Source organism: Ranitomeya imitator, chromosome 6, assembly GCF_032444005.1.
Source record: "Ranitomeya imitator isolate aRanImi1 chromosome 6, aRanImi1.pri, whole genome shotgun sequence".
Classification (NCBI taxonomy): Eukaryota; Metazoa; Chordata; class Amphibia; order Anura; family Dendrobatidae; genus Ranitomeya; species Ranitomeya imitator.
Window position 1 is genome coordinate 549,721,463 of NC_091287.1, and position 25,130 is coordinate 549,746,592.

General features: G+C 44.7%; 1 protein-coding gene across 1 annotated transcript in view; it reads right to left on the reverse strand.

Annotated features, from left to right (window-relative positions):
* Positions 1–25,130, reverse strand: part of TRAPPC9 (trafficking protein particle complex subunit 9) — a 645,843-nt gene that overhangs the window by 460,118 nt on the left and 160,595 nt on the right. The window contains exon 16 of the mRNA XM_069731953.1: positions 15,613–15,765. Within this exon, the coding sequence (XP_069588054.1) occupies positions 15,613–15,765 (153 nt within the window). The remainder of the gene's footprint in view (positions 1–15,612; positions 15,766–25,130) is intronic.

Genomic DNA, 25,130 nt, shown 5'->3' on the forward strand with positions numbered 1-25,130 from the left:
CCTAAGGCTACTTTCACACTTGCGTTGTTTGGCATCCGTCGCAATCCGTCGTTTTGGACAAGAAACGGATCCTGCAAATGTGCCCGCAGGATGCGTTTTTTGCCCATAGACTTGTATTGCCGACGGATCGTGACGGATGGCCACACGTCGCGTCCATCGTGCACTGGATCAGTGTTTTGGCGGAACGTCAGCACAAAAAAAGTTCAATGTAACGTTTTTTTGTACGTCGCATCCGCCATTTCTGTCCGCGCATGCGTGGCCGTAACTCCGCCCCCTCCTCCCCAGGACATAGATTGGGCAGCGGATGCGTTGAAAAACTTCATCCGCTGCCCACGTTGTGCACAATTTTCACAACGTGCGTCGGTATGTCGGGCCGAAGCATTGCGACGGCCCCGTACCGACTTAAGTGTGAAAGAAGCCTAACCCTAAATTTAGCGCCAACCCTAACTCTAAATTTAGCCCCAACCCTAACCCTAAATTTAGCCCCAACCCTAACCCTAAATTTAGCCCCAACCCTAACCCTAAATTTAGCCCTAACCCTAACCCTAGCCCTAACCCTAACCCTAGCCCTAACCCTACCCCTAGCCCCAACCCTACCCCTAGCCCTAACCCTACCCCTAACCCTACCCCCAACCCTACCCCTAACCCTACCCCTAACCCTACCCCTAACCCCAACCCTAACCCCAACCCTACCCCTACCCCTAAACCTACCCCTATCCCTACCCCTAACCCTAATTTTAGCCCCAACTGCTCTTCTCCTGCCGGCCGGCAGATGGAGACAGATGGCGGGCGCACTGCTCATGCGCCCGCCATTTTCTTTTGCCGGCGGCCAGGAGGAGCAGCAGGAGGATCCAGGGACGCAGGTGAGTATTGTAGGGTCCCCGAATCCCCCTATTTCTCTGTCCTCTGATGTGCGATCACATCAGAGGACAGAGAATTACACTTTGACTTTTTTTTTTTTTTTTTTTTTTTGCGGTCGCCGGTAAACAGTTAATTACCGGCGATCGCAAAACAGGGGTCGGTAAAACCGACCCCGATCATGCTCTTTGGGGTCTCGGCTACCCCCGGCAGCCAAGACCCCAAAGATTCTCGCGGGGCTGGCCGGCGGGCACACTGCGCATGCGCCCGCCATTTTGAAGATGGCGGCGCCCACCGGGAGACACGAGGAGCATCGGGGGAGATAGGTGAGTATTGGGGGGCTACCTGGGACCCCTTTTCTCTGTCCTCCGATGTGCGATCACATCGGAGGACAGAGAAATTAAAAAGAGATCGCGGTTTTTTTTTTTTTTCTTTTGCGATCGCCGGTAAACGGTTAATTACCGGCGATCGCAAATGCGGGGTGGGTTAAAAAACCCCCGAATCATGTTCTCTGGGGTCTCGGCTACCCTCGGCAGCCGAGACCCCGGAGAAAATCCGTCTCTGGGGGGCGCTATCTACTTTTTCCACAGCGCCGTTAATTAACGGCGCTGTGGTTTAAGTACCCTTAGCGACCGCCGTTAAAAGGCGTATCGGCGGTCGCTAAGGGGTTAAACCAGAGAGTTGTGTGACACAAAATAGTTAATAAATAACATTTCCCACATGTCTACTTTACAGCAGCACAATTTTGGAAACAATATGTTTTTGCTATGAAATTATAAGGGTTAAAAGTTGACCAGCAATTTCTAATTTTTACAACAAAATTTACAAAACCATATTTTAGGGACCACCTCATATTTGAAGTCAGTTTGAGGGGTCTATATGGCTGAAAATACCCAAAAGTGACACAATTCTAAAAACTGCACCCCTCAAGGTGCTCAAAACCACATTCAAGAAGTTTATTAACCCTTCAGGTGCTTCACAGGAGCAGAAGCAACATGGAACGAAAAAAAAAAATCAACATTTAACTTTTTACGCACAAAAATGATCTTTTAGCAACAATTTTTTTTATTTTCCCAAGGGTAAAAGGAGAAAGTGAACCACGAAAGTTATTGTACAATTTGTCTTAAGTACGCCGATACCCCTTAGGTGGGGGGAAACCACTGATTGGGCGCATGGCAGAGCTCGGAAGAGAAGTAGTGACGTTTTGGAATGCAGACTTTAATGGAATGGTCGGCGGACGTCACGTTATGTTTGCAGAGCCCCCGATGTACCTAAACAGTAGAACCCACCCCCACAAGTGACCCCATTTTGAAACTAAACCCCCCCAAGGATCTTATCTAGATGTTTGGTGAGAACTTTGAACCACAAAAACCATGTTTGATAAATCTCCCCTTCATAACCGTATTACACATACTGTCCACCTACTTTTGGACCACACTGTACTTTTACCTATATAGTAGCTATATTCTTGTACATAGGGGGCAGTATTATAGTAGTTATATTCTTGTACATAGGGGGCAGTATTATAGTAGTTATATTCTTGTACATAGGGGCAGTATTATAGTAGTTATATTCTTGTACATAGGGGCAGTATTATAGTAGTTATATTCTTGTACATAGGAGCAATATTATAGTAGTTATATTCTTGTACATAAAAGCAGTATTATAGTAGTTATATTCTTGTACATAAGGGCAGTATTATAGTAGTTATATTCTTGTACATAGGAGCAGTATTATAGTAGTTATATTCTTGTACATAGGAGCAGTATTATAGTAGTTATATTCTTGTATATAGGAGCAGTATTATAGTAGTTATATTCCTGTACATAGAGGGCAGTATTATAGTAGTTATATTCTTGTACATAGGAGCAGTATTATAGTAGTTATATTCTTGTACATAGGGGACAGTATTATAGTAGTTATATTCTTGTACATAGGAGCAGTATTATAGTAGTTATATTCTTGTACATAAGGGCAGTATTATAGTAGTTATATTCTTGTACATAGGAGCAGTATTATAGTAGTTCTATTCCTGTACATAGAGGGCAGTATTATAGTAGTTATATTCTTGTCCATATGAGCAGTATTATAGTAGTTATATTCTTGTACATAAGGGCAGTATTATAGTAGTTATATTCTTGTACATAGGAGCAGTATTATAGTAGTCATATTCCTGTACATAGAGGGCAGTATTATAGTAGTTATATTCTTGTACATAGGGGTAGTATTATCTATATACATAATTGTCTAAGGGGTACTTCCGTCTGTCTGTCTGTCCTTCTGTCACAGTTATTCATTCGCTGACTGGTCTCAGCAGCTGCCTGTCATGGCTGCCGCAACCAATCAGTGACGGGCACAGTCCGTTTAGTCCCTCCCCTACTCCCAAGCACTCACTGCCCGGCGCCCGCTCCGTAATCCCCTCCACTCACCGCTCACACAGGGTTAATGGCAGCGGTAACGGCCCGCGGTGTAACGCACTCCGTTACCGCTGCTATTAACCCTGTGTGTCCCCAACTAAATACTATTGATGCTGCCTATGCGGCATCAATAATAAAAATATGTCATGTTAAAAAGAATAATAAAAAAAAAAAAAACTGCTATACTCACCATCCGCCGCCTTTGCCGCTTGTCGCCACGCTGGCTGGGCAATATACTACGTGGCTGGGAAATATACTATGTGGCTCGGCAATATACTATGTGGCTGGGCAATATACTATGTGGCTGGGCAATATACTACGTGGCTGTGCAATATACTACGTGGCTGGGAAATATACTATGTGGCTCGGCAATATACTATGTGGCTGGGCAATATACTACGTGGCTGGGCAATATACTACGTGACTGGGCAATATACTATGTGGCTGGGCAATACGTGACTGGGCAATATACTACGTGAACATGCATATTCTAGAATACCCGATGCGTTCGAATCGGGCCACCATCTAGTAGTAGTTATATTCATTTACATAGGAGCAGTATTATAGTAGTTATATTCTTGTATAAAGGAGCAGTATTATAGTAGTTATATTCTTGTACATAGGGGCAGTATTATAGTAGTTATATTCTTGTACATAGAGGCAGTATTATAGCAGTTATATTCTTGTACATAGGACCAGTATTATAGTAGTTATATTCTTGTATGTAGGAGCAGTATTATAGCAGTTCTATTCTTGTACATAGGGGCAGTATTATAGTAGTTATATTCTTGTATATAGGAACAGTATTATAGCAGTTCTATACTTGTACATAGGGGCAGTATTATAGTAGTTATACTCTTGTACATAGGGGTAGTATTATAGTAGTTATATTCTTGTATATAGGAGCAGTATTATAGCAGTTCTATTCTTGTACATAGGGGCAGTATTATAGTAGTTATATTCTTGTACATAGAGGCAGTATTATAGTAGTTATATTCTTATACATAGGAGCAGTATTATAGTAGTTCTATTCTTGCACATGGGGCAGTATTATAGTAGTTATATTCTTGCAGATAGGAGCAGTATTATAGTAGTTATATTCCTGTACAGAGGGGCAGTATTATAGTAGTTATATTCTTGTACATATGGGCAGTATTATAGTAGTTCTATTCTTGTACATAGGGGCAGTATTATAGTAGTTATATTCTTGTACATAGGGGCAGTATTATAGTAGTTATATTCTTGTACATATGGGCAGTATTATAGTAGTTATATTCTTGTACATAGGGGCAGTATTATAGTAGTTAAATTCTTGCACATAAGAGCAGTATTATAGTAGTTATATTCTTGTACATAGGGGCAGTATTATAGTAGTTATATTCTTGTACATAGGGGCAGTATTATAGTAGTTATATTCTTGCATATAGGAGCAGTATTATAGTAGTTATATTCTTGTACATAGGAGCAGTATTATCTATATATATAATTGTCTAAGGGTTTTTCTGTCTGTCTGTCTGTCTGTCTTGGAAATCCCACGTCTCTGATTGGTCGATGCCGCCAGGCCTCGACCAATCAGCGACGGGCACAGCATCGACGTAGAAATCCCGAATCTCTGATTGGTCGAGGCCGCCAGGCCTCGACCAATCAGCGAGGGGCACAGAGACGATGTCATAAAGGACGTAGACATCCCGCGTCTCTGATTCAGCGACGGGCACAGTATCGACGTAGACGTCATAATGGTTGCCATGGCGACGATGATGTCATAAAGGTTGCCTCGACCAATCAGCGTCGGGCACAGTCTGCCGCAATTTCTGGAATCATCATTGTCCATATACTACGGGGACATGCATATTCTAGAATACCCGATGCGTTAGAATCGGGCCACAATCTAGTAGTAGTTATATTCTTGTACAGAGGGGCAGTATTATAGTAGTTATATTCTTGTACATAGGGGCAGTATTATAGTAGTTATATTCTTGCACATAAGAGCAGTATTATAGTAGTTATATTCTTGTACATAGGAGCAGTATTATAGTAGTTATATTCTTGTACATAGGGGCAGTATTATAGTAGTTATATTCCTGTACAGAGGGGCAGTATTAGAGTAGTTATATTCTTGTACATAGGGGCAGAATTATAGTAGTTATATTCTTGTACATAGGGGCAGAATTATAGTAGTTATATTCTTGTACATAGCGGCAGTATTATAGTGGTTATATTCTTGTATATAGGGGCAGTGTTATAGTAGTTATATTCTTGAACAGAGGGGGCGGTATTATAGTAGTTATATTCTTGTACATAGCGGCAGTATTATAGTAGTTATATTCTTGTATATAGGGGCAGTGTTATAGTAGTTATATTCCTGTACAGAAGGGCAGTATTATAGTAGTTATATTCTTGCACATAGGAGCAGTATTATAGTAGTTATATTCTTGTACATAGGAGCAGTATTATAGTAGTTATATTCTTGTACAGAGGGGGCAGTATTATAGTAGTTATATTCCTGTACAGAGGGGCAGTATTACAGTAGTTATATTCTTGTAAATAGCGGCAGTATTATAGTAGTTATATTCTTGTATATAGGGGCAGTATTATAGTAGTTATATTCTTGTACAGAGGGGGCGGTATTTAGTAGTTATATTCCTGTACAGAGGAGCAGTATTATAGTAGTTATATTCTTGCACATAGGAGCAGTATTATAGTAGTTATATTCTTGCACATAGGGGCAGTATTAGAGTAGTTATATTCTTGTACATAGGGGCAGAATTATAGTAGTTATATTCTTGTACATAGGGGCAGTATTATAGTAGTTATATTCTTGTACATAGGAGCAGTATTATCTATATATATATATATATATATAATTGTCTAAGGGTTTTTCCGTCTGTCTGTCTGTCTGTCCTGGAAATCCCGCGTCTCTGATTGGTCGAGGCCGCCAGGCCTCGACCAATCAGCGACGGGCACACCATGGCGACGATGATGTCATAAAGGTTGCCTCGAACAATCAGCGACGGGCACAGTCTGCCGCGAATTCGCCTCGACCAATCAGCGACGGGCACAGTATCGACGTAGATGTCATAATGGTTGCCATGGCGACGATTATGTCATAAAGGTTGCCTCGACCAATCAGCGACGGGCACAGTCTGCCGCGAATTCTGGAATCATCATTGTCCATATACTACGGGGACATGTATATTCTAGAATACCTGATGCGTTAGAATCAGGCCACAATCTAGTAGTAGTTATATTCTTGTACATAGGGGGCAGTATTATAGTAGTTATATTCTTGTACATAGGGGCAGTATTATAGTAGTTATATTCTTGTATATAGGGGCAGTATTATAGTAGTTATATTCTTGTATATAGGGGCAGTATTATAGTAGTTACATTCTTGTACATAGGGGCAGTATTATAGTAGTTACATTCTTGTACATAGGGGCAGTATTATAGTAGTTATATTCTTGCACATAGGAGCAGTATTATAGTAGTTATATTCTTTCACATAGGAGCAGTATTATAGTAGTTATATTCTTGTACATAGGGGCAGTATTATAGTAGTTATATTCTTGTATATAGGGGCAGTATTATAGTAGTTATATTCTTGTATATAGGGGCAGTATTATAGTAGTTATATTCTTGTATATAGGGGCAGTATTATAGTACTTACATTCTTGTACATAGGAGCAGTATTATAGTAGTTACATTCTTGTATATAGGGGCAGTATTATAGTAGTTCTATTCTTGCACATAGGGGCAGTATTATAGCAGTTATATTCCTGTAGATAGGAGTATTAAGGTAGTAGTATAGTCTACTATATAATTGTCTAAGGGTCACTTTCGTCTGTCTGTCACGGAAATCCCAAGTCGCTGATTGGTCGCGGCAAAACGGCAACTGCCACGACCAATCAGCGATGGGCACTGTTGTGAATTCTGTGGCAGAGCTCCCTCCTGTGGTCACAAGTGGTACTTCGGCTGATTCTCTCTGTGAGCTTCCGTTGGTGGAGGAAAGTGGTACTGCGGCTTCTGAGTTTCCTTCCTCAGGTAATGTGGTGAAGTCGTTAGGTGCTGCTCTATTTAACTCCACCTAGTGCTTCGATCCTGGCCTCCAGTCAATGTTCTAGTATTGGACCTGTTTCCTCCTGGATCGTTCCTGTGGACTGCTGCTCTGCATAGCTAAGTTCCGCTTTGCTATTTTGTTTGCTGTTTTTTTCTGTCCAGCTTGTCAATTTGTTTTTCCCAGCTTGCTGGAAGCTCTGGGATGCAGAAGGTGTACCTCCGTGCCGTTAGTTCGGTACGGAGGGTCTTTTTGCCCCCTTTGCGTGGTTTTTGTAGGGTTTTGTGTTGACCGCAAAGTTAACTTTCCTATCCTCGCTCTGTTCAGAAAGTCGGGCCTCACTTTGCTAAATCTATTTCATCTCTACGTTTGTCTTTTCATCTTAACTCACAGTCATTATATGTGGGGGCTGCCTTTTCCTTTGGGGTATTTCTCTGAGGCAAGGTAGGCTTATTTTCTATCTTCAGGCTAGCTAGTTTCTCAGGCTGTGCCGAGTTGCATAGGGAGCGTTAGGCGCAATCCACGGCTGCCTCTAGTGTGGTTGGAGAGGATTAGGGATTGCGGTCAGCAGAGTTCCCACGTCTCGGAGCTCGTTCTATGTTTTTGTGTTATTGTCAGGTCACTGTATGTGCTCTGACTTCTATGTCCATTGTGGTACTGAATTACCTTATCATAACAGTACTGGAGGCCCAAAGTACTAATGATTCTCAATAGGAGGGAAAAAAGAAGTTCTGAGACCATTTTTTTTTCTCTGCACTGTGTTTTGCCTTTTTTTTCCCCTAGACATTTGGGTGGTTCAGGACACAGGTGTAGCGATGGACATTAAAGGTCTGTCTTCATGTGTGGATCAGCTCATGGCAAGAGTACAAAATATTCAAGACTTTGTGGTTCAGAATTCTATGTTAGAACCGAGAATTCCTATTCCTGATTTGTTTTTTGGAGATAGAACTAAATTTCTGAGTTTCAAAAATAATTGTAAACTATTTCTGGCTTTGAAACCTCGCTCCTCTGGTGACCCAGTTCAACAAGTTAGGATCATTATTTCTTTTTTACGTGGCGACCCTCAGGACGGGCATTTTCTCTTGCGCCAGGAGATCCTGCATTGAGTAATATCGATGCGTTTTTCCTGGCGCTCGGATTGCTGTACGATGAACCTAATTCAGTGGATCAGGCAGAGAAAAATTTGCTGGATCTGTGTCAGGGTCAGGATGAGATAGAGGTATATTGTCAGAAATTTAGAAAGTGGTCCGTACTCACTCAATGGAATGAAGCTGCGCTCGCAGCTATTTTCAGAAAGGGTCTCTCTGAAGCCCTTAAGGATGTCATGGTGGGATTTCCTATGCCTGCTGGTCTGAATGAGTCTATGTCTTTGGCCATTCAGATCGGTCGACGCTTGCGTGAGCGTAAATCTGTGCACCATTTGGCGGTATTACCTGAGCTTAAACCTGAGCCTATGCAGTGCGATAGGACTTTGACCAGAGTTGAACGGCAAGAACACAGACGTCTGAATGGGCTGTGTTTCTACTGTGGTGATTCCACTCATGCTATCTCTGATTGTCCTAAGCGCACTAAGCGGTTCGCTAGGTCTGCCACCATTGGTACGGTACAGTCAAAATTTCTTCTATCCGTTACCTTGATCTGCTCTTTGTCATCGTATTCTGTCATGGCATTTGTGGATTCAGGCGCTGCCCTGAATTTGATGGACTTGGAGTATGCTAGGCGTTGTGGGTTTTTCTTGGAGCCCTTGCAGTGTCCTATTCCATTGAGAGGAATTGATGCTACGCCTTTGGCCAAGAATAAGCCTCAGTACTGGACCCAGCTGACCATGTGCATGGCTCCTGCACATCAGGAGGTTATTCGCTTTCTGGTGTTACATAATCTGCATGATGTGGTCGTGTTGGGGTTGCCATGGCTACAAGTCCATAATCCAGTATTAGATTGGAAATCCATGTCTGTGTCCAGCTGGGGTTGTCAGGGTGTACATGGTGATGTTCCATTTCTGACTATTTCGTCATCCACCCCTTCTGAGGTTCCAGAGTTCTTGTCTGATTACCGGGATGTATTTGATGAGCCCAAGTCCGATACCCTACCTCCGCATAGGGATTGTGATTGTGCTATCGATTTGATTTCTGGTAGTAAATTCCCAAAAGGTCGACTGTTTAATTTATCTGTGCCTGAGCACGCCGCTATGCGGAGTTATGTGAAGGAGTCCTTGGAGAAGGGGCATATTCGCCCGTCATCGTCGCCATTAGGAGCAGGGTTCTTTTTTGTAGCCAAGAAGGATGGTTCGCTGAGACCTTGTATAGATTACCGCCTTCTAAATAAGATCACGGTTAAATTTCAGTACCCCTTGCCGTTGTTATCTGATTTGTTTGCTCGGATTAAGGGGGCTAGTTGGTTCACCAAGATAGATCTTCGTGGTGCGTATAATCTTGTGCGTATTAAGCGAGGCGATGAATGGAAAACTGCATTTAATACGCCCGAGGGCCATTTTGAGTACCTAGTTATGCCATTCGGACTTGCCAATGCTCCATCAGTGTTTCAGTCCTTTATGCATGACATCTTCCGAGAGTACCTGGATAAATTCCTGATTGTGTACTTGGATGACATTTTGATCTTCTCGGATGATTGGGAGTCTCATGTGAAGCAGGTCAGAACGGTGTTTCAGGTCCTGCGTGCTAATTCTTTGTTTGTGAAGGGATCAAAGTGTCTCTTTGGTGTTCAGAAGGTTTCATTTTTGGGGTTAATCTTTTCCCCTTCTACTATCGAGATGGATCCTGTTAAGGTCCAAGCCATCCATGATTGGACTCGGCCGACATCTCTGAAAAGTCTGCAAAAGTTCCTGGGCTTTGCTAATTTTTATCGTCGTTTCATCTGCAATTTTTCTAGTATTGCTAAACCATTGACCGATTTGACCAAGAAGGGTGCTGATGTGGTCAATTGGTCTTCTGCTGCTGTGGAGGCTTTTCAGGAGTTGAAGCGTCGTTTTTCTTCTGCCCCTGTGTTGTGTCAACCAGATGTTTTGCTTCCATTCCAGGTCGAGGTTGATGCTTCTGAGATTGGAGCAGGGGCTGTTTTGTCGCAGAGAAGTTCTGATTGCTCGGTGATGAAACCATGCGCCTTCTTTTCCAGGAAGTTTTCTCCTGCTGAGCGAAATTATGATGTGGGCAATCGAGAGTTGCTGGCCATGAAGTGGGCATTCGAGGAGTGGCGTCATTGGCTTGAAGGAGCTAAGCATCGCGTGGTGGTCTTGACTGATCATAAGAACTTGACTTATCTCGAGTCTGCCAAGCGGTTGAATCCTAGACAGGCTCGTTGGTCGCTGTTTTTTGCCCGTTTTGACTTTGTGATTTCGTACCTTCCGGGCTCTAAAAATGTGAAGGCGGATGCTCTGTCTAGGAGTTTTGTGCCAGACTCTCCGGGTTTATCTGAGCCGGCGGGTATCCTCAAAGAGGGAGTAATTGTGTCTGCCATCTCCCCTGATTTGCGGCGGGTGCTGCAAAAATTTCAGGCTAATAAACCTGATCGTTGCCCAGCGGAGAAACTGTTTGTCCCTGATAGGTGGACGAATAAAGTTATCTCTGAGGTTCATTGTTCGGTCTTGGCTGGTCATCCTGGAATCTTTGGTACCAGAGAGTTAGTGGCTAGATCCTTTTGGTGGCCATCTCTGTCGCGGGATGTGCGTTCTTTTGTGCAGTCCTGTGGGATTTGTGCTCGGGCTAAGCCCTGCTGTTCTCGTGCCAGTGGGTTGCTTTTGCCCTTGCCGGTCCCGAAGAGGCCTTGGACACATATCTCTATGGATTTTATTTCAGATCTTCCCGTCTCTCAAAAGATGTCAGTCATTTGGGTGGTCTGTGATCGCTTCTCTAAGATGGTTCATTTGGTACCCTTGTCTAAATTACCTTCCTCCTCTGATTTGGTGCCATTGTTCTTCCAGCATGTGGTTCGTTTACATGGCATTCCAGAGAATATCGTTTTTGACAGAGGTTCCCAGTTTGTTTCGAGGTTTTGGCGAGCCTTTTGTGGTAGGATGGGCATTGACTTGTCTTTTTCCTCGGCTTTCCATCCTCAGACTAATGGCCAGACCGAACGAACCAATCAGACCTTGGAAACATATCTGAGATGCTTTGTTTCTGCCGATCAGGATGACTGGGTGTCCTTTTTGCCTTTGGCTGAGTTCGCCCTTAATAATCGGGCCAGCTCGGCTACCTTGGTTTCGCCGTTTTTCTGCAACTCTGGGTTCCATCCTCGTTTCTCTTCAGGGCAGGTTGAGTCTTCGGACTGTCCTGGTGTGGATACTGTGGTGGACAGGTTGCAGCAGATTTGGACTCATGTAGTGGACAATTTGACCTTGTCCCAGGAGAAGGCTCAACGTTTCGCTAATCGCAGACGCTGTGTGGGTCCCCGACTTCGTGTTGGGGATTTGGTTTGGTTATCTTCTCGTCATATTCCTATGAAGGTTTCCTCTCCTAAGTTTAAACCTCGTTTCATTGGTCCGTATAGGATTTCTGAGGTTCTTAATCCTGTGTCTTTTCGTCTGACCCTTCCAGATTCTTTTTCCATACTTAACGTATTCCATAGGTCATTGTTGCGAAGATACGTGGCACCTATGGTTCCATCTGTTGATTCTCCTGCCCCGGTTTTGGTGGAGGGGGAGTTGGAGTATATTGTGGAGAAGATTTTGGATTCTCGTGTTTCAAGACGGAAACTCCAGTATCCGGTTAAGTGGAAGGGTTATGCTCAGGAAGATAATTCCTGGGTCTTTGCCTCTGATGTCCATGCTCCCGATCTTGTTCGTGCCTTTCATATGGCTCATCCTGGTCGTCCTGGGGGCTCTGGTGAGGGTTCGGTGACCCCTCCTCAAGGGGGGGGGGGTACTGTTGTGAATTCTGTGGCAGAGCTCCCTCCTGTGGTCACAAGTGGTACTTCGGCTGATTCTCTCTGTGAGCTTCCGTTGGTGGAGGAAAGTGGTACTGCGGCTTCTGAGTTTCCTTCCTCAGGTGATGTGGTGAAGTCGTTAGGTGCTGCTCTATTTAACTCCACCTAGTGCTTTGATCCTGACCTCCAGTCAATGTTCTAGTATTGGACCTGTTTCCTCCTGGATCGTTCCTGTGGCCTGCTGCTCTGCATAGCTAAGTTCCGCTTTGCTATTTTGTTTGCTGTTTTTTTCTGTCCAGCTTCTCAATTTGTTTTTCCCAGCTTGCTGGAAGCTCTGGGACGCAGAGGGTGTACCTCCGTGCCGTTAGTTCGGTACGGAGGGTCTTTTTGCCCCCTTTGCGTGGTTTTTGTAGGGTTTTGTGTTGACCGCAAAGTTACCTTTCCTATCCTCGCTCTGTTCAGAAAGTCGTGCCTCACTTTGCTAAATCTATTTCATCTCTACGTTTGTCTTTTCATCTTAACTCACAGTCATTATATGTGGGGGCTGCCTTTTCCTTTGGGGTATTTCTCTGAGGCAAGGTAGGCTTATTTTCGATCTTCAGGCTAGCTAGTTTCTCAGGCTGTGTGTTATGAAAGGCAATTCAGTACCACAATGGACATAGCGGTCAGAGCACATACAGTGATCTGACAATAACTCAAAATCATAGAACGAGCTCTGAGACGTGGGAACTCTGCAGACCGCAATCCCTAATCCTCTCCAAACAACACCAGAGGCAGCCGTGGATTGCGCCTAACTCTGCCTATGCAACTCGGCACAGCCTGAGAAACTAACTAGCCTGAAGATAGAAAATAAGCCTACCTTGCCTCAGAGAAATACCCCAAAGGAAAAGGCAGCCCCCCACATATAATGACTGTGAGTAAGATGAAAAGACAAACGTAGGGATGAAATAGATTCAGCAAAGTGAGGCCCGACTTTCTTAACAGAGCGAGGATAGGAAAGATAACTTTGCGGTCTACACAAAACCCTAAAGAATACCACGCAAAGGGGGCAAAAAGACCCTCCGTACCGAACTAACGGCACGGAGGTACACCCTTTGCGTCCCAGAGCTTCCAGCAAAACAATTAGACAAGCTGGACAGAAAAAATAGCAAACAAATAGCAAAGAAGAACTTAGCTATGCAGAGCAGCAGGCCACAGGAATGATCCAGGGAAAAACAAGTCCAACACTGGAACATTGACAGGAAGCCAGGATCAAAGCATTAGGTGGAGTTAAGTAGAGAAGCACCTAACGACCTCACCAGATCACCTGAGGGAGGAAACTCAGAAGCCGCAGTACCACTTCCCTCCACAAACAGAAGCTCACAGAGAGAATCAGCCGAAGTACCACTTGTGACCACAGGAGGGAGCTCTGCCACAGAATTCACAACAGCTGTGCCGAGTTGCATAGGGAGCGTTAGGCGCAATCCACGGCTGCCTCTAGTGTGGTTGGAGAGGATTAGGGATTGCGGTCAGCAGAGTTCCCACGTCTCAGAGCTCGTTCTATGTTTTTGGGTTATAGTCAGGTCACCGTATGTGCTCTGACCTCTATGTCCATTGTGGTACTGAATTACCTTATCATAACAGGGCACAGTCCGGCGGCAAAATGGCCGCTCCCTACTCAGCTGCAGTCAGTGCCCGCTCCATACTCCCCTCCAGTCAGCGCTCACGCAGGGTTAATGGCAGCATTAACGGCAGCGTTAACGGACCGCCTTATGCCGCGGTGTAACGCAGTCCGTTAACGCTGCTATTAACCCTGTGTGACCAACTTTTTACTATTGATGCTACCTATGCAGCATCAATAGTAAAAAGATCTAATGTTAAAAATAATTTAAAAAAAATCATTATATTCTCACTTTCCCGTTCCAGCCCAGGCCTTTCCCGCTCCTCACGACGCTCCAGTGACTGGTCCATGCATTACAGTCTTGCGAGATGATGACGTAGCGGTCTCGCGAGACCGCTACGTTATCTCGCGAGACCGCAATGCACGCTTGGGACCGCAGCATTGCTAGTAGCATCGGTAAACGCCTGGGCTGGATCCGGGGGTCGACCGAGGGTGAGTATATAGCTATTTTTTATTTTAATTATTTTTTTTTTAACAGGGATATGGTGCCCACATTGCTATATACTACGTGGGCTGTGTTAGATACTGCGTGGCTGTGGTATATATTACATAGCTGAGCAATATACTACGTCTCTGTACTACGTGGCTGTGCAATATATTACTTGGCTGTGCAATATACTACGTCGCTGGGCAATACACTACATGTCTGTGCAATATATTACGTGGCTGGGCAATATACTACGTGTCTGTGCTATATATTACGTGGCTGGGCAATATACTACGTGGCTGTGCTATATATTACGTGGCTGGGCAATATACTACGTGTCTGGGCAATATATTATGTGGCTGGGCAATATACTACGTGTCTGTGCTATATATTACGTGGCTGGGCAATATACTACGTGGCTGTGCAATATACTACGTGGCTGGGAAATATACTATGTGGCTGGGCAATATACTACGTGGCTGGGCAATATATTACGTGGCTGGGCAATATACTACGTGGCTGGGCAATATACTACGTGGCTGAGCATTATACTACGTGGCTGGGCAATATACTACGTGGCTGGGCAATATACTGTGTGGCTGGGCAATATACTACGTGGCTGGGAAATATACTACGTGGCTGGGCAATATACTACGTGGCTGGGCAATATACTGTGTGGCTGGGCAATATACTACGTGGCTGGGCAATATACTGTGTGGCTGGGCAATATACTACGTGGCTGGGAAATATACTACGTGGCTGGGCAATATACTACGTGTCTGGGCAATATACTACGTGGCTGGGCAATATATTACGTGGCTGCGCAATATATTACGTGGTTGCGCAATATATTACGTGGCTGCGCAAAATACTACGTGTGTGCTATTTACTACGTGTGCTGTGTTATACACTACTTGGCTGTGCTATATTTCTCTGCTGTATCTGCATCATGAATCGTGGTATGTGTTAAAGAGGGGGGGCCCACTGAGATTCTTTCGCCCGGGGCCCTCAAAAACGTGGAGCCGGCCCTGGCTTCACTGATTGGTCACGCCAGGCCGCGAACAATCAGCGACAGGCGCAGTCCACCCACGAATTGGTGCGGAATTTGAACCACGCTTCGCTAATTGGTCGCGGCCGGCCGAATCCTGTGTATAAATTGCATTATTCTGAAAACTTCATAAATAAAATACTTTCATATTCTAGAATACCCGATGCGTTAGAATCGGGCCACCATCTAGTAATATTATAAGTCATTAACACATATACATGTGTCTAAATCACGTTCATGCAATATATGGGATATAGTTTGGTCTCTCACCATCATTCAGATCTTGCAGGAGGTTCTCTTGGCAGGAGAAGTCTAGCTTCACCTTGATATAGACTGTGAAAGTCGCCGTTTTTCCAGGTTTCAGCGGCAGCTGGGAGAGAGCCTCCTCTAACTCCCATATCATGAAGTCACCGTAGAGCTTTTCTGCAAATAACCAGATCCTGTGTCACTAAAAAAATATACGGTACATTCACACAGAGACATACGACACTGTGAAGAAAGTTTTGGACATGTGTGGAACAAATGCTGCAAAGTAATGAATTTTATTAGTTGATAAAAATAAATTATCAACATTACTATTTTTAAAAGCAAAGTGAATGAACAGAGGAAAAATCTAAATTTCCCATTATTATCTGGTGACCGCACTTTGCTTTCGTTAGTTCTTCTTAGTCACTTGTACAGTCATGGCCAAAAGTATTGACACCCCTGCAATTCTGTCAGATAATACTCAGTTTCTTCCTGAAAATGATTGCAAACACAAATTATTTGGTAGTATTATCTTCATTTAATTTGTCTTAAATGAATAAACACAAAAAGAATTGTCCTAAAGCCAAATTGGATATAATTCCACACCAAACATAAAAAAGGGGGTGGACAAAAGTATTGGCACTGTTCAAAAAATCATGTGATGCTTCTGTAATTAGTGTAATTAACAGCACCTGTAACTTACCTGTGGCACCTAAAGTGTGTTGGCAATAACTAAATCACACTTGCAGCCAGTTGACATGGATTAAAGTTGACTCAACCTCTGTCCTGTGTCCTTGTGTGTATCACATTGAGCATGGAGAAAAGAAAGAACAAAGAACTGTCTGAGGACTTGAGAAACCAAATTGTGAGGAAGCATGAGCAATCTCAAGGCTACAAGTCCATCTCCAAAGACCTGAATGTTCCTGTGTCTACCGTGCGCAGTGTCATCAAGAAGTGTAAAGCCCATGGCACTGTGGCTAACCTCCCTAGATGTGGACGAAAAAGAAAAATTGACAAGAGATTTCAACGCAAGATTGTGCGGATGTTGGATAAAGAACCTCGACTAACATCCAAACAAGTTCAAGCTGTCCTGAAGTCCGAGGGAACAACAGTGTCAACCTGTACTATCCATCGGCGTCTGAATGAAAAGGGACTGTATGGTAGGAGACCCAGGAAGACCCCACTTCTTACCTGAAAAAGCCTAAAACGTTTTGGAAGAATGTTCTCTGGTCAGATGAGACAAAAGTAGAGCTTTTTGGGCAAAGGCATCAATATAGAGTTTACAGAAGAAAAAAAAAAAGAGGCATTCAAAGAAAAGAACACGGTTCCTACAGTCAAACATGGCGGAGGTTCCCTGATGTTTTGGGGTTGCTTTGCTGCCTCTGGCACTGGACTGCTCGACCGTGTGCATGGCATTATGAAGTCTGACGACTACCAACAAATTTTGCAGCATAATGTAGGGCCCAGTGTGAGAAAGCTGGGTCTCCCTCAGAGGTCATGGGTCTTCCAGCAGGACAATGACCCAAAACACACTTCAAAAGCACTAGAAAATGGTTTGAGAGAAAGCACTGGAGACTTCTAAGGTGGCTAGCAATGAGTCCAGACCTGAATCCCATAGAACAACTGTGGAGAGATCTAAAAATGGCAGTTTGGAGAAGGCAGCCTTCAAATATCAGGGACCTGGAGCAGTTTGTCAAAGAAGAATGGTCTAAAATGCCAGCAGAGCATTGTAAGAAACTCATTGATGGTTACCGGAAGCGGTTGGTCGCAGTTATTTTGGCTAAAGGTTGTGCAACCAAGTATTAGGCTGAGGGTGCCAATACTTTTGTCTGGCCCATTTTTGGAGTTTTGTGTGAAAAGATCAATGTTTTGCTTTTTGCTTCATTCTCTTTAGTGTTTTTTTCATTTAAGACAAATTAAATGAAGATAATACCAAATAATTTGTGATCGCAATCATTTTCAGGAAGAAACTGAGAATTATCTGACAGTATTGCAGGGGTGTCAATACTTTTCGCTGTACACAGTTTATGGAGGGTCTCGGCAGGAGGTTGTGCCAAACATCTTGGAGACTTGACCCCAGATCTTCAGTGGATCCTTGTGTTTCTTCATGTGATCTCAGACACATGGATGATGTGAGATCAGGGCTTTGTCGGCTCGGATCACCACATCACTCTTCATTACACTGGAGATTGTTCTTAATGACATTGGCTGGATGTTGGGTTTTTTTTTGTCCGGCTGAAGAATACATTTGGAGCCAATCAGAAGCCTTCCTGATGGTATTACATGATGGGTTAAGTATCCACCCGTATTTCTCAGCATTGAGGACACCAAGAAATGAGCAACGTTGAAGAAAGTTGATGCACTGGTCGGCCATAAAAACTTAGTGCAGCAGATGAAAGATGCATAATGTTACTTTCCATTGAAATTGGAAGATGTCCAGCAGTGCCATCAGCTCAGAACTGGCAGCAATCAGTGGGACCTAACCACAACCATCAAATGTCTGGCCATTAGTGGTCTTCATGGAAGAATTGAAGTCAAAAAGCCAAGCCTACAACATGGCAACAAAGGTAAGTGACTTTCCTTTGCAGATAAACATAAGTACTTGTATGCAGAAAAAGGCAGCAGGGGTCAAAACGTGAAATATCTGACTGCAACAGAAGTCAGTTTGTTTACTGCATAGCGGCACAATAATGAGGGTCTACAGTGACGCTCGGTGGAGGGTCCTGCAAGTTTGTGTTGGTCAGGATTAATGGTGCCCTCAATACTGAGAAACCCAGGCAGATACTTATCCATTCTGTAGAGAGGTGACTGACTGGTTCCAAATTTATTCTACAGCCATACAATGACCCCCAACATCCAGCCAATGTCATTAAGGACAAGGAGTCCTAGGGGTGATGATCCGACCTCCCAGAGCCCTGATCTCACATCATCCAGCCTGTCTGGAAGTTTCTGCACAAGCCTCATCCACAGAAGATCTGGGGTCAGATGTTTGGGACAACCTCCGGCTGACATCCTTCATAAACTGTGTACAGGAGACAAGTATCTAAGAAATTGATGAAGGCGACCGGCGGCCGCCAAATATTAATGAGATTTAGTTTTCTCCACTTTTTATTTTGTAAATTGATAAAAAAATAAACTATTACGGTAACTATTGATCTATCTCTGAAAGCTTCTAGCTGCTCTTCCTCCCCTCTCACAGCGTGCATAGACTAAACCATCTGCAGCTCCATCTCCCTCCTCAACTACCTTCTATTTACTGTGTGGTTTTTCTTTAAAAGGTTTTTAAGCATTTATAGAAACCCCACTGCTAAAAGGCTAGACCATATCTACTCTTAAGCCCGTATTACATGCGAATAAATTATCAAATAATTATATAAATACTTTACAACAAAAACAGAACAATAAAATATAAGCACCCACTGGAGATCAATTTCTGCTCGTTTTTCCAAAATATTAATGTTAACTTATTTCCATTACAAAGTTGTTTTTTTTCTTCTTTCTTTCTATCTTTTACAAAAGAAAAACTAAAGATTTGGTCTCCAACTCGGATCTTCTGTTCCAGTGTAAAATTACTGTAAATCTCTCCAATTATTCTCATTCTTCTGGTGCGACCGCTTCCTACAAAGCTGCAGGTTTACTTAAGAGGCAGATTTTACTGCACGGGTACAGACATCTGCTCAAAGACAAAGGTTTTTCTGACGGAGATAACTTTTTTTTTTTTTTAAGCTTCTGAATTTGTGAAAATGTCCGTATGACATCGCCTTGGAGGGACACATTGTCCAGGCGTATCATGTAAATTGTTTAAGAGTGCATCCATTCGGTGAGCAGCTGTTCGGTAATGCATCCATTAGAGAAGAGTGCGCCGCTCTCTATGGAAATCCGTCGGTTTGGCAGATTTACGGTATTTTATCTGTCTCCTGCAAACCAGGTGTAACTGTATGCATGGTGCTAGATAATACTGGAAGAGAAGTGGCTGGCTGATAAAATGTCCCTTCTTATAACGATCTATCATACACAACCCGCAAACAGCTCTGCTGGAGAGCTCATGTCATATTCATACACTGCAGGGACCCTCGAGAGCGATGTCGCCGCTGCTCCGAGAAAGCTGAGCCAGATAATCAAGTCACCGCCGAGAAATGCTAAACCTTCCCAGACGTTCCCTCTATTCACCCATCTACAAAGACGGCCAGAAACTAACTCACATTTTCTCTCTGCTTCCCGTTTTACCTTATTGAGACGAATCGAAAACAAGTCTGTGCAATATAAAAAAGGCAGTGTAATGTAAAGCGGATAGATTATTATTCCACCATTTCACAGCTTGTAAGTAAATGATGCCCCTAGACAGATAGACATTGTCCAGAAACCACTTGTCTATCGATTCAGTTTTAGATGCAAATAATATGTAAATAAGAATAAAACTATTCCAGTTTTCAATCGGAGGTTAAAAAAAATGTCGCCTGCAATGTATTCAATGGATTGGTCAGAAATTGAAAAAAAAATAAAAAATACATGTTTTCTTATGATACGGTGCCAGGTTTGTGTCTGGTACGGCGGCTCAGCCCCGTTAACTTCAATGAAGCGGAGCTGCAATACCAGATATGACCACGTGTGGTGCTGTTTTATTTACGAAAATATAAATTCTATTTCATGGGAGAAATAGATCCATGAAAAATCATTCCACTTCCTTCTGTCTAATTTAATGCTTGTTGTCATAATGTGCGGGCTGGTGTTTGTTTCTCTACAGAAAATGGGGGCAGGAATGTCCCTCTACAGAAAGTGGAGAAGACTGTGACTATCTGTTCCTACTCTTCGCTCTCTGAAACTGCATAGAGTCATAACAGAGGGGCAGGCTTTCAGTTTAGGGCAGGCAAAGCAATAGACATGAGCAATACATGCTGAAAAGAGAGTGAAAGGGAGTTCCAGTACCTATAGTGCTGGCAGAATGCATGTGAAAGAACTTAAGATATTTAAAAAAAAAAAAACACAATGGATTGCAACTTACAGCTATTGGCTATATTATTCTTGTTTGTGAACCAAAAACAGATTTGAGAATGGCAGCAAGACCCCATGTTTCTAACAGTTTTGTGTGAATGGACAGATAGGTGTAAAGTACAGGGCAGCAAAGCATTACCTCCCTGAAATATGTTCCTGATATGTCATGTATAGAGAACAAGCGATCACAGGATTTACGTCAACTAAGAAGCTAAAAAAAAAAAAAAAAAGTAGGGAAAAAAATTAGAAATTGTGTCCACAGTGAGCGGAGCGGTGTGCGGCTGATGGCGGCGTTATCAGCGCCCCGCAGGACGTCCCCTTACAGCTGGGGAGACACGGCAGCGGCCATTGTTATCAGCACAGTCCACCGGCCGGCGCCATAATCAGCTCACTGGGAAATAACACACAAGGACCCGGGGACACCGCGCTCCACACCAGGGGACATCAGATTTTAATGCACCATTTATTTTTGTCTGTTTACGATTAACTGCAATTATAATTTTATTTTTAAAATATTCCTTGACTACTTTTCAACCTTAAAGGGAAGGTGTCAGCAGGTTTTTACTGTATAATCTGACAGCAGCATGATGAGGGAGAAAAGACCCTGATTCCAGCAATGTATCACTTAACTTTCTGGGTGCAGCAGTTGTGATTGGATCTGGGTTTTCTATTCTACAGATTTAGCAGAGCTTGGAATGCTGAGCAGTGTATAACCCCGCCCACACCGCTGACTGGCCGATTTCTCTGTATAACCCCACCCACACCGCTGACTGGCAGATTTCTCTGTATAACCCCGCCCACACCACTGACTGGCAGATCTCTGTATAACCCCGCCCACACCGCTGACTGGCAGATCTCTGTATAACCCCGCCCACACCGCTGACTGGCAGATCTCTCTGTATAACCCCGCCCACACCGCTGACTGGCAGATCTCTCTGTATAACCCCGCCCACACCGCTGACTGGCAGATCTCTGTATAACCCCGCCCACACCGCTGACTGGCAGATCTCTCTGTATAACCCCGCCCACACCGCTGACTGGCAGATCTCTCTGTATAACCCCGCCCACACCGCTGACTGGCAGATCTCTCTGTATATCCCCACCCACACCGCTGACTGGCAGATCTCTGTATAACCCCGCCCACACCACTGACTGGCAGATCTCTGTATAACCCCGCCCACACCGCTGACTGGCAGATCTCTGTATAACCCCGCCCACACCACTGACTGGCAGATTTATGTATAACCCTGCCCACACCACTGACTGGCAGATCTCTCTGTATAACCCCGCCCACACCGCTGACTGGCAGATCTCTCTGTATAACCCCGCCCACACCACTGACTGGCAGATCTCTCTGTATAACCCCGCCCACACCGCTGACTGGCAGATCTCTCTGTATAAAACCGCCCACACCGCTGACTGGCAGATCTCTCTGTATAACCCCGCCCACACCGCTGACTGGCAGATTTATGTATAACCCCACCCACACCACTGACTGGCAGATCTCTCTGTATAACCCCGCCCACACCGCTGACTGGCAGATTTATGTATAACCCCGCCCACACCACTGACTGGCAGATCTCTCTGTATAACCCTGCCCACACCACTGACTGGCAGATCTCTCTGTATAACCTCGCCCACACCACTGACTGGCAGATCTCTCTGTATAAGCCCGCCCACACCACTGACTGGCAGATCTCTCTGTATAACCCCGCCCACACCGCTGACTGGCAGATCTCTCTGTATAACCTCGCCCACACCGCTGACTGGCAGATCTCTCTGTATAACCTCGCCCACACCACTGACTGGCAGATCTCTCTGTATAACCTCGCCCACACCACTGACTGGCAGATCTCTCTGTATAAGCCCGCCCACACCACTGACTGGCAGATCTCTGTATAACCCCGCCCACACCACTGACTGGCAGATCTCTCTGTATAACCCCGCCCACACCGCTGACTGGCAGATCTCTGTATAACCCCGCCCACACCACTGACTGGCAGATCTCTCTGTATAACCCCGCCCACACCACTGACTGGCAGATCTCTGTATAACCCCGCCCACACCGCTGACTGGCAGATCTCTCTGTATAACCCCGCCCACACCGCTGACTGGCAGATCTCTCTGTATAACCTCGCCCACACCACTGACTGGCAGATCTCTCTGTATAATCCCGCCCACACCGCTGACTGGCAGATCTCTGTATAACCCCGCCCACACCGCTGACTGGCAGATCTCTCTGTATAACCCCGCCCACACCGCTGACTGGCAGATCTCTCTGTATAACCTCGCCCACACCACTGACTGGCAGATCTCTCTGTATAATCCCGCCCACACCGCTGACTGGCAGATCTCTGTATAACCCCGCCCACACCGCTGACTGGCAGATCTCTCTGTATAACCCCGCCCACACCGCTGACTGGCAGATCTCTCTGTATAACCTCGCCCACACCACTGACTGGCAGATCTCTCTGTATAACCTCGCCCACACCACTGACTGGCAGATCTCTCTGTATAAGCCCGCCCACACCACTGACTGGCAGATCTCTGTACAACCCCGCCCACACCACTGACTGGCAGATGTGCTTTCTATTTAACTGCCAATCAGCAGTGTAAGCGGAATTGGACCAGGAGGCACGACACACCTAGTCCTGTAGTGATAATCTCATGCTGATAAAACACTTTATTTTATTGAAACCGCAACACAGCGCCTAGTAAGTGACACATCGCTGGAATCAGTGTCTCAGTCCCTACATCACGCTGCTCTCAGATTACATAGCCTAAAGCTGCTGACAGATTCCCATGAAACACTTTGTATTATGTCCTATAAATTTTTTCTGTAAACCTTATTATTGTAATAATTTTCTAATTTGTGATAAAATATTCAGAAACAAACTTATTTTTAGTTATATTTTTCCTTTCCCGACTCTGGAGCTGTAAGAAGCTTGCTTTTTTGCTATTTTTTTTCGCATGTTTAGCTTTTTTTACTGATGGTTTTTAGTGCATTCTTTGGGGGAGGTGGAGATTTTTCATTAACAGTGTTTCCCCTTTATGGATAAATTAACTATATATTTTGATTGATCGGATTTCTACAGGCACGAAGATAGCAAATATTTTTATTTTTTAAATTACTTTATTTTTTTATGGCAATTTTTTTTATATTTGTTATACGTCCTATAAGGGACTTGATCCTGCAGCCGCTTGTGCACTGTACTGCAACCCCACAGTGACGGGAGACCCCCAGCTCCCTGCAAGTGCATCCTCATTATTATTATTATTATTATTCATTTATATAGCACCATTAATTCCATGGTGCTGTCCATGAGAAAGGGGTTACATACAGAGTATGTACATACATTACACACGTGTGTTATATGTTTCATTTTCTGAAGTCGTTACAAAAGCGTAACGACCCGCCTGGCTTTGGAATTCATACACAATGGGGCTGGCCCACTCACTCCGGGATTCCTCGACGACTCACGACTGAAGCATTGGCTTTACTTCGGCCGCGATGGCCTGCCTCCGGGCTGCTGGCTGTCGGTAAGGTTTCATCCGCACCCTTACCCAGGGCTCGGTGACTGTCATGCTGGATCTCCGAGGTCCGCCCCGGCAGCTGAGAATACGTCCGTATTCTGTTGCACCAGAACCGGAGCCTCCCGTCTCTGCTGTGTTGTGAGACCGTAATTTATCTTAACCTGACCCCTGACCACGTCCTTGGCCGGTGACCGAGGGTTCATGTTGGCACGACCGGAGTTGCCTCCGTGACCAGACACTCCCGGTCCTTCCTACAATTCACCTCTCCTACCTTCCCCCGTATCTCATATGGTCCTTGGCACTTGGCCATGAGTTTACTCTTGGTGGGGGGCACTAGTACTAGTTATTACACGTGCGGCTCAGCGTGGCCTGGGCATCCATCAGATGCTCCTTTATCATGGGCCGTACTGCCGCAATCCGGTCCTGCATGCTCGCCACGTGCTCTTATTACACTCCAACGCGGAGTGGGCTCCTGTTCCCACGTCTCCTCAGCTACGTACAGCATTCCCCTCGGATGCCTGCCATACTATAGCTCAAACGGGGAGAAACCTGTGGACGCCTGTGGTACCTCGCGGATTGCGAACATTAGACAGGGCAATAACCTGTTCCAATCCCTCCAATCCTTGGAGACCACCTTTTTAAGCATGGACTTAAGGGTCTTGTTAAACCTCTCTACTAACCCGTCGGTTTGTGGTTGGTATACTGATGCGCGGAGCTGTTGGATCCAGAGCAGCTTACATAGCTCCCGGGTCACCTTGGACATAAAAGGAGTCCCCTGATCGGTAAGGATCTCCTTTGGTAGCCCAAGGCGACAAAACACTACAAACAGCTCGCGGGCTATTAGTTTTGCCAGGGTGTGGCAGAAAGGTATCACCTCTGGGTACCGCGTGACGTAGTGCACTATGACCAAAATATGTTGATGGCCACGGGTGGATTTCACTATTAGCCCCACCAGATCCATTGCCATCTACTCAAATGGCACCTCTATAATGGGCAGAGGCACCAATGGACTCTGG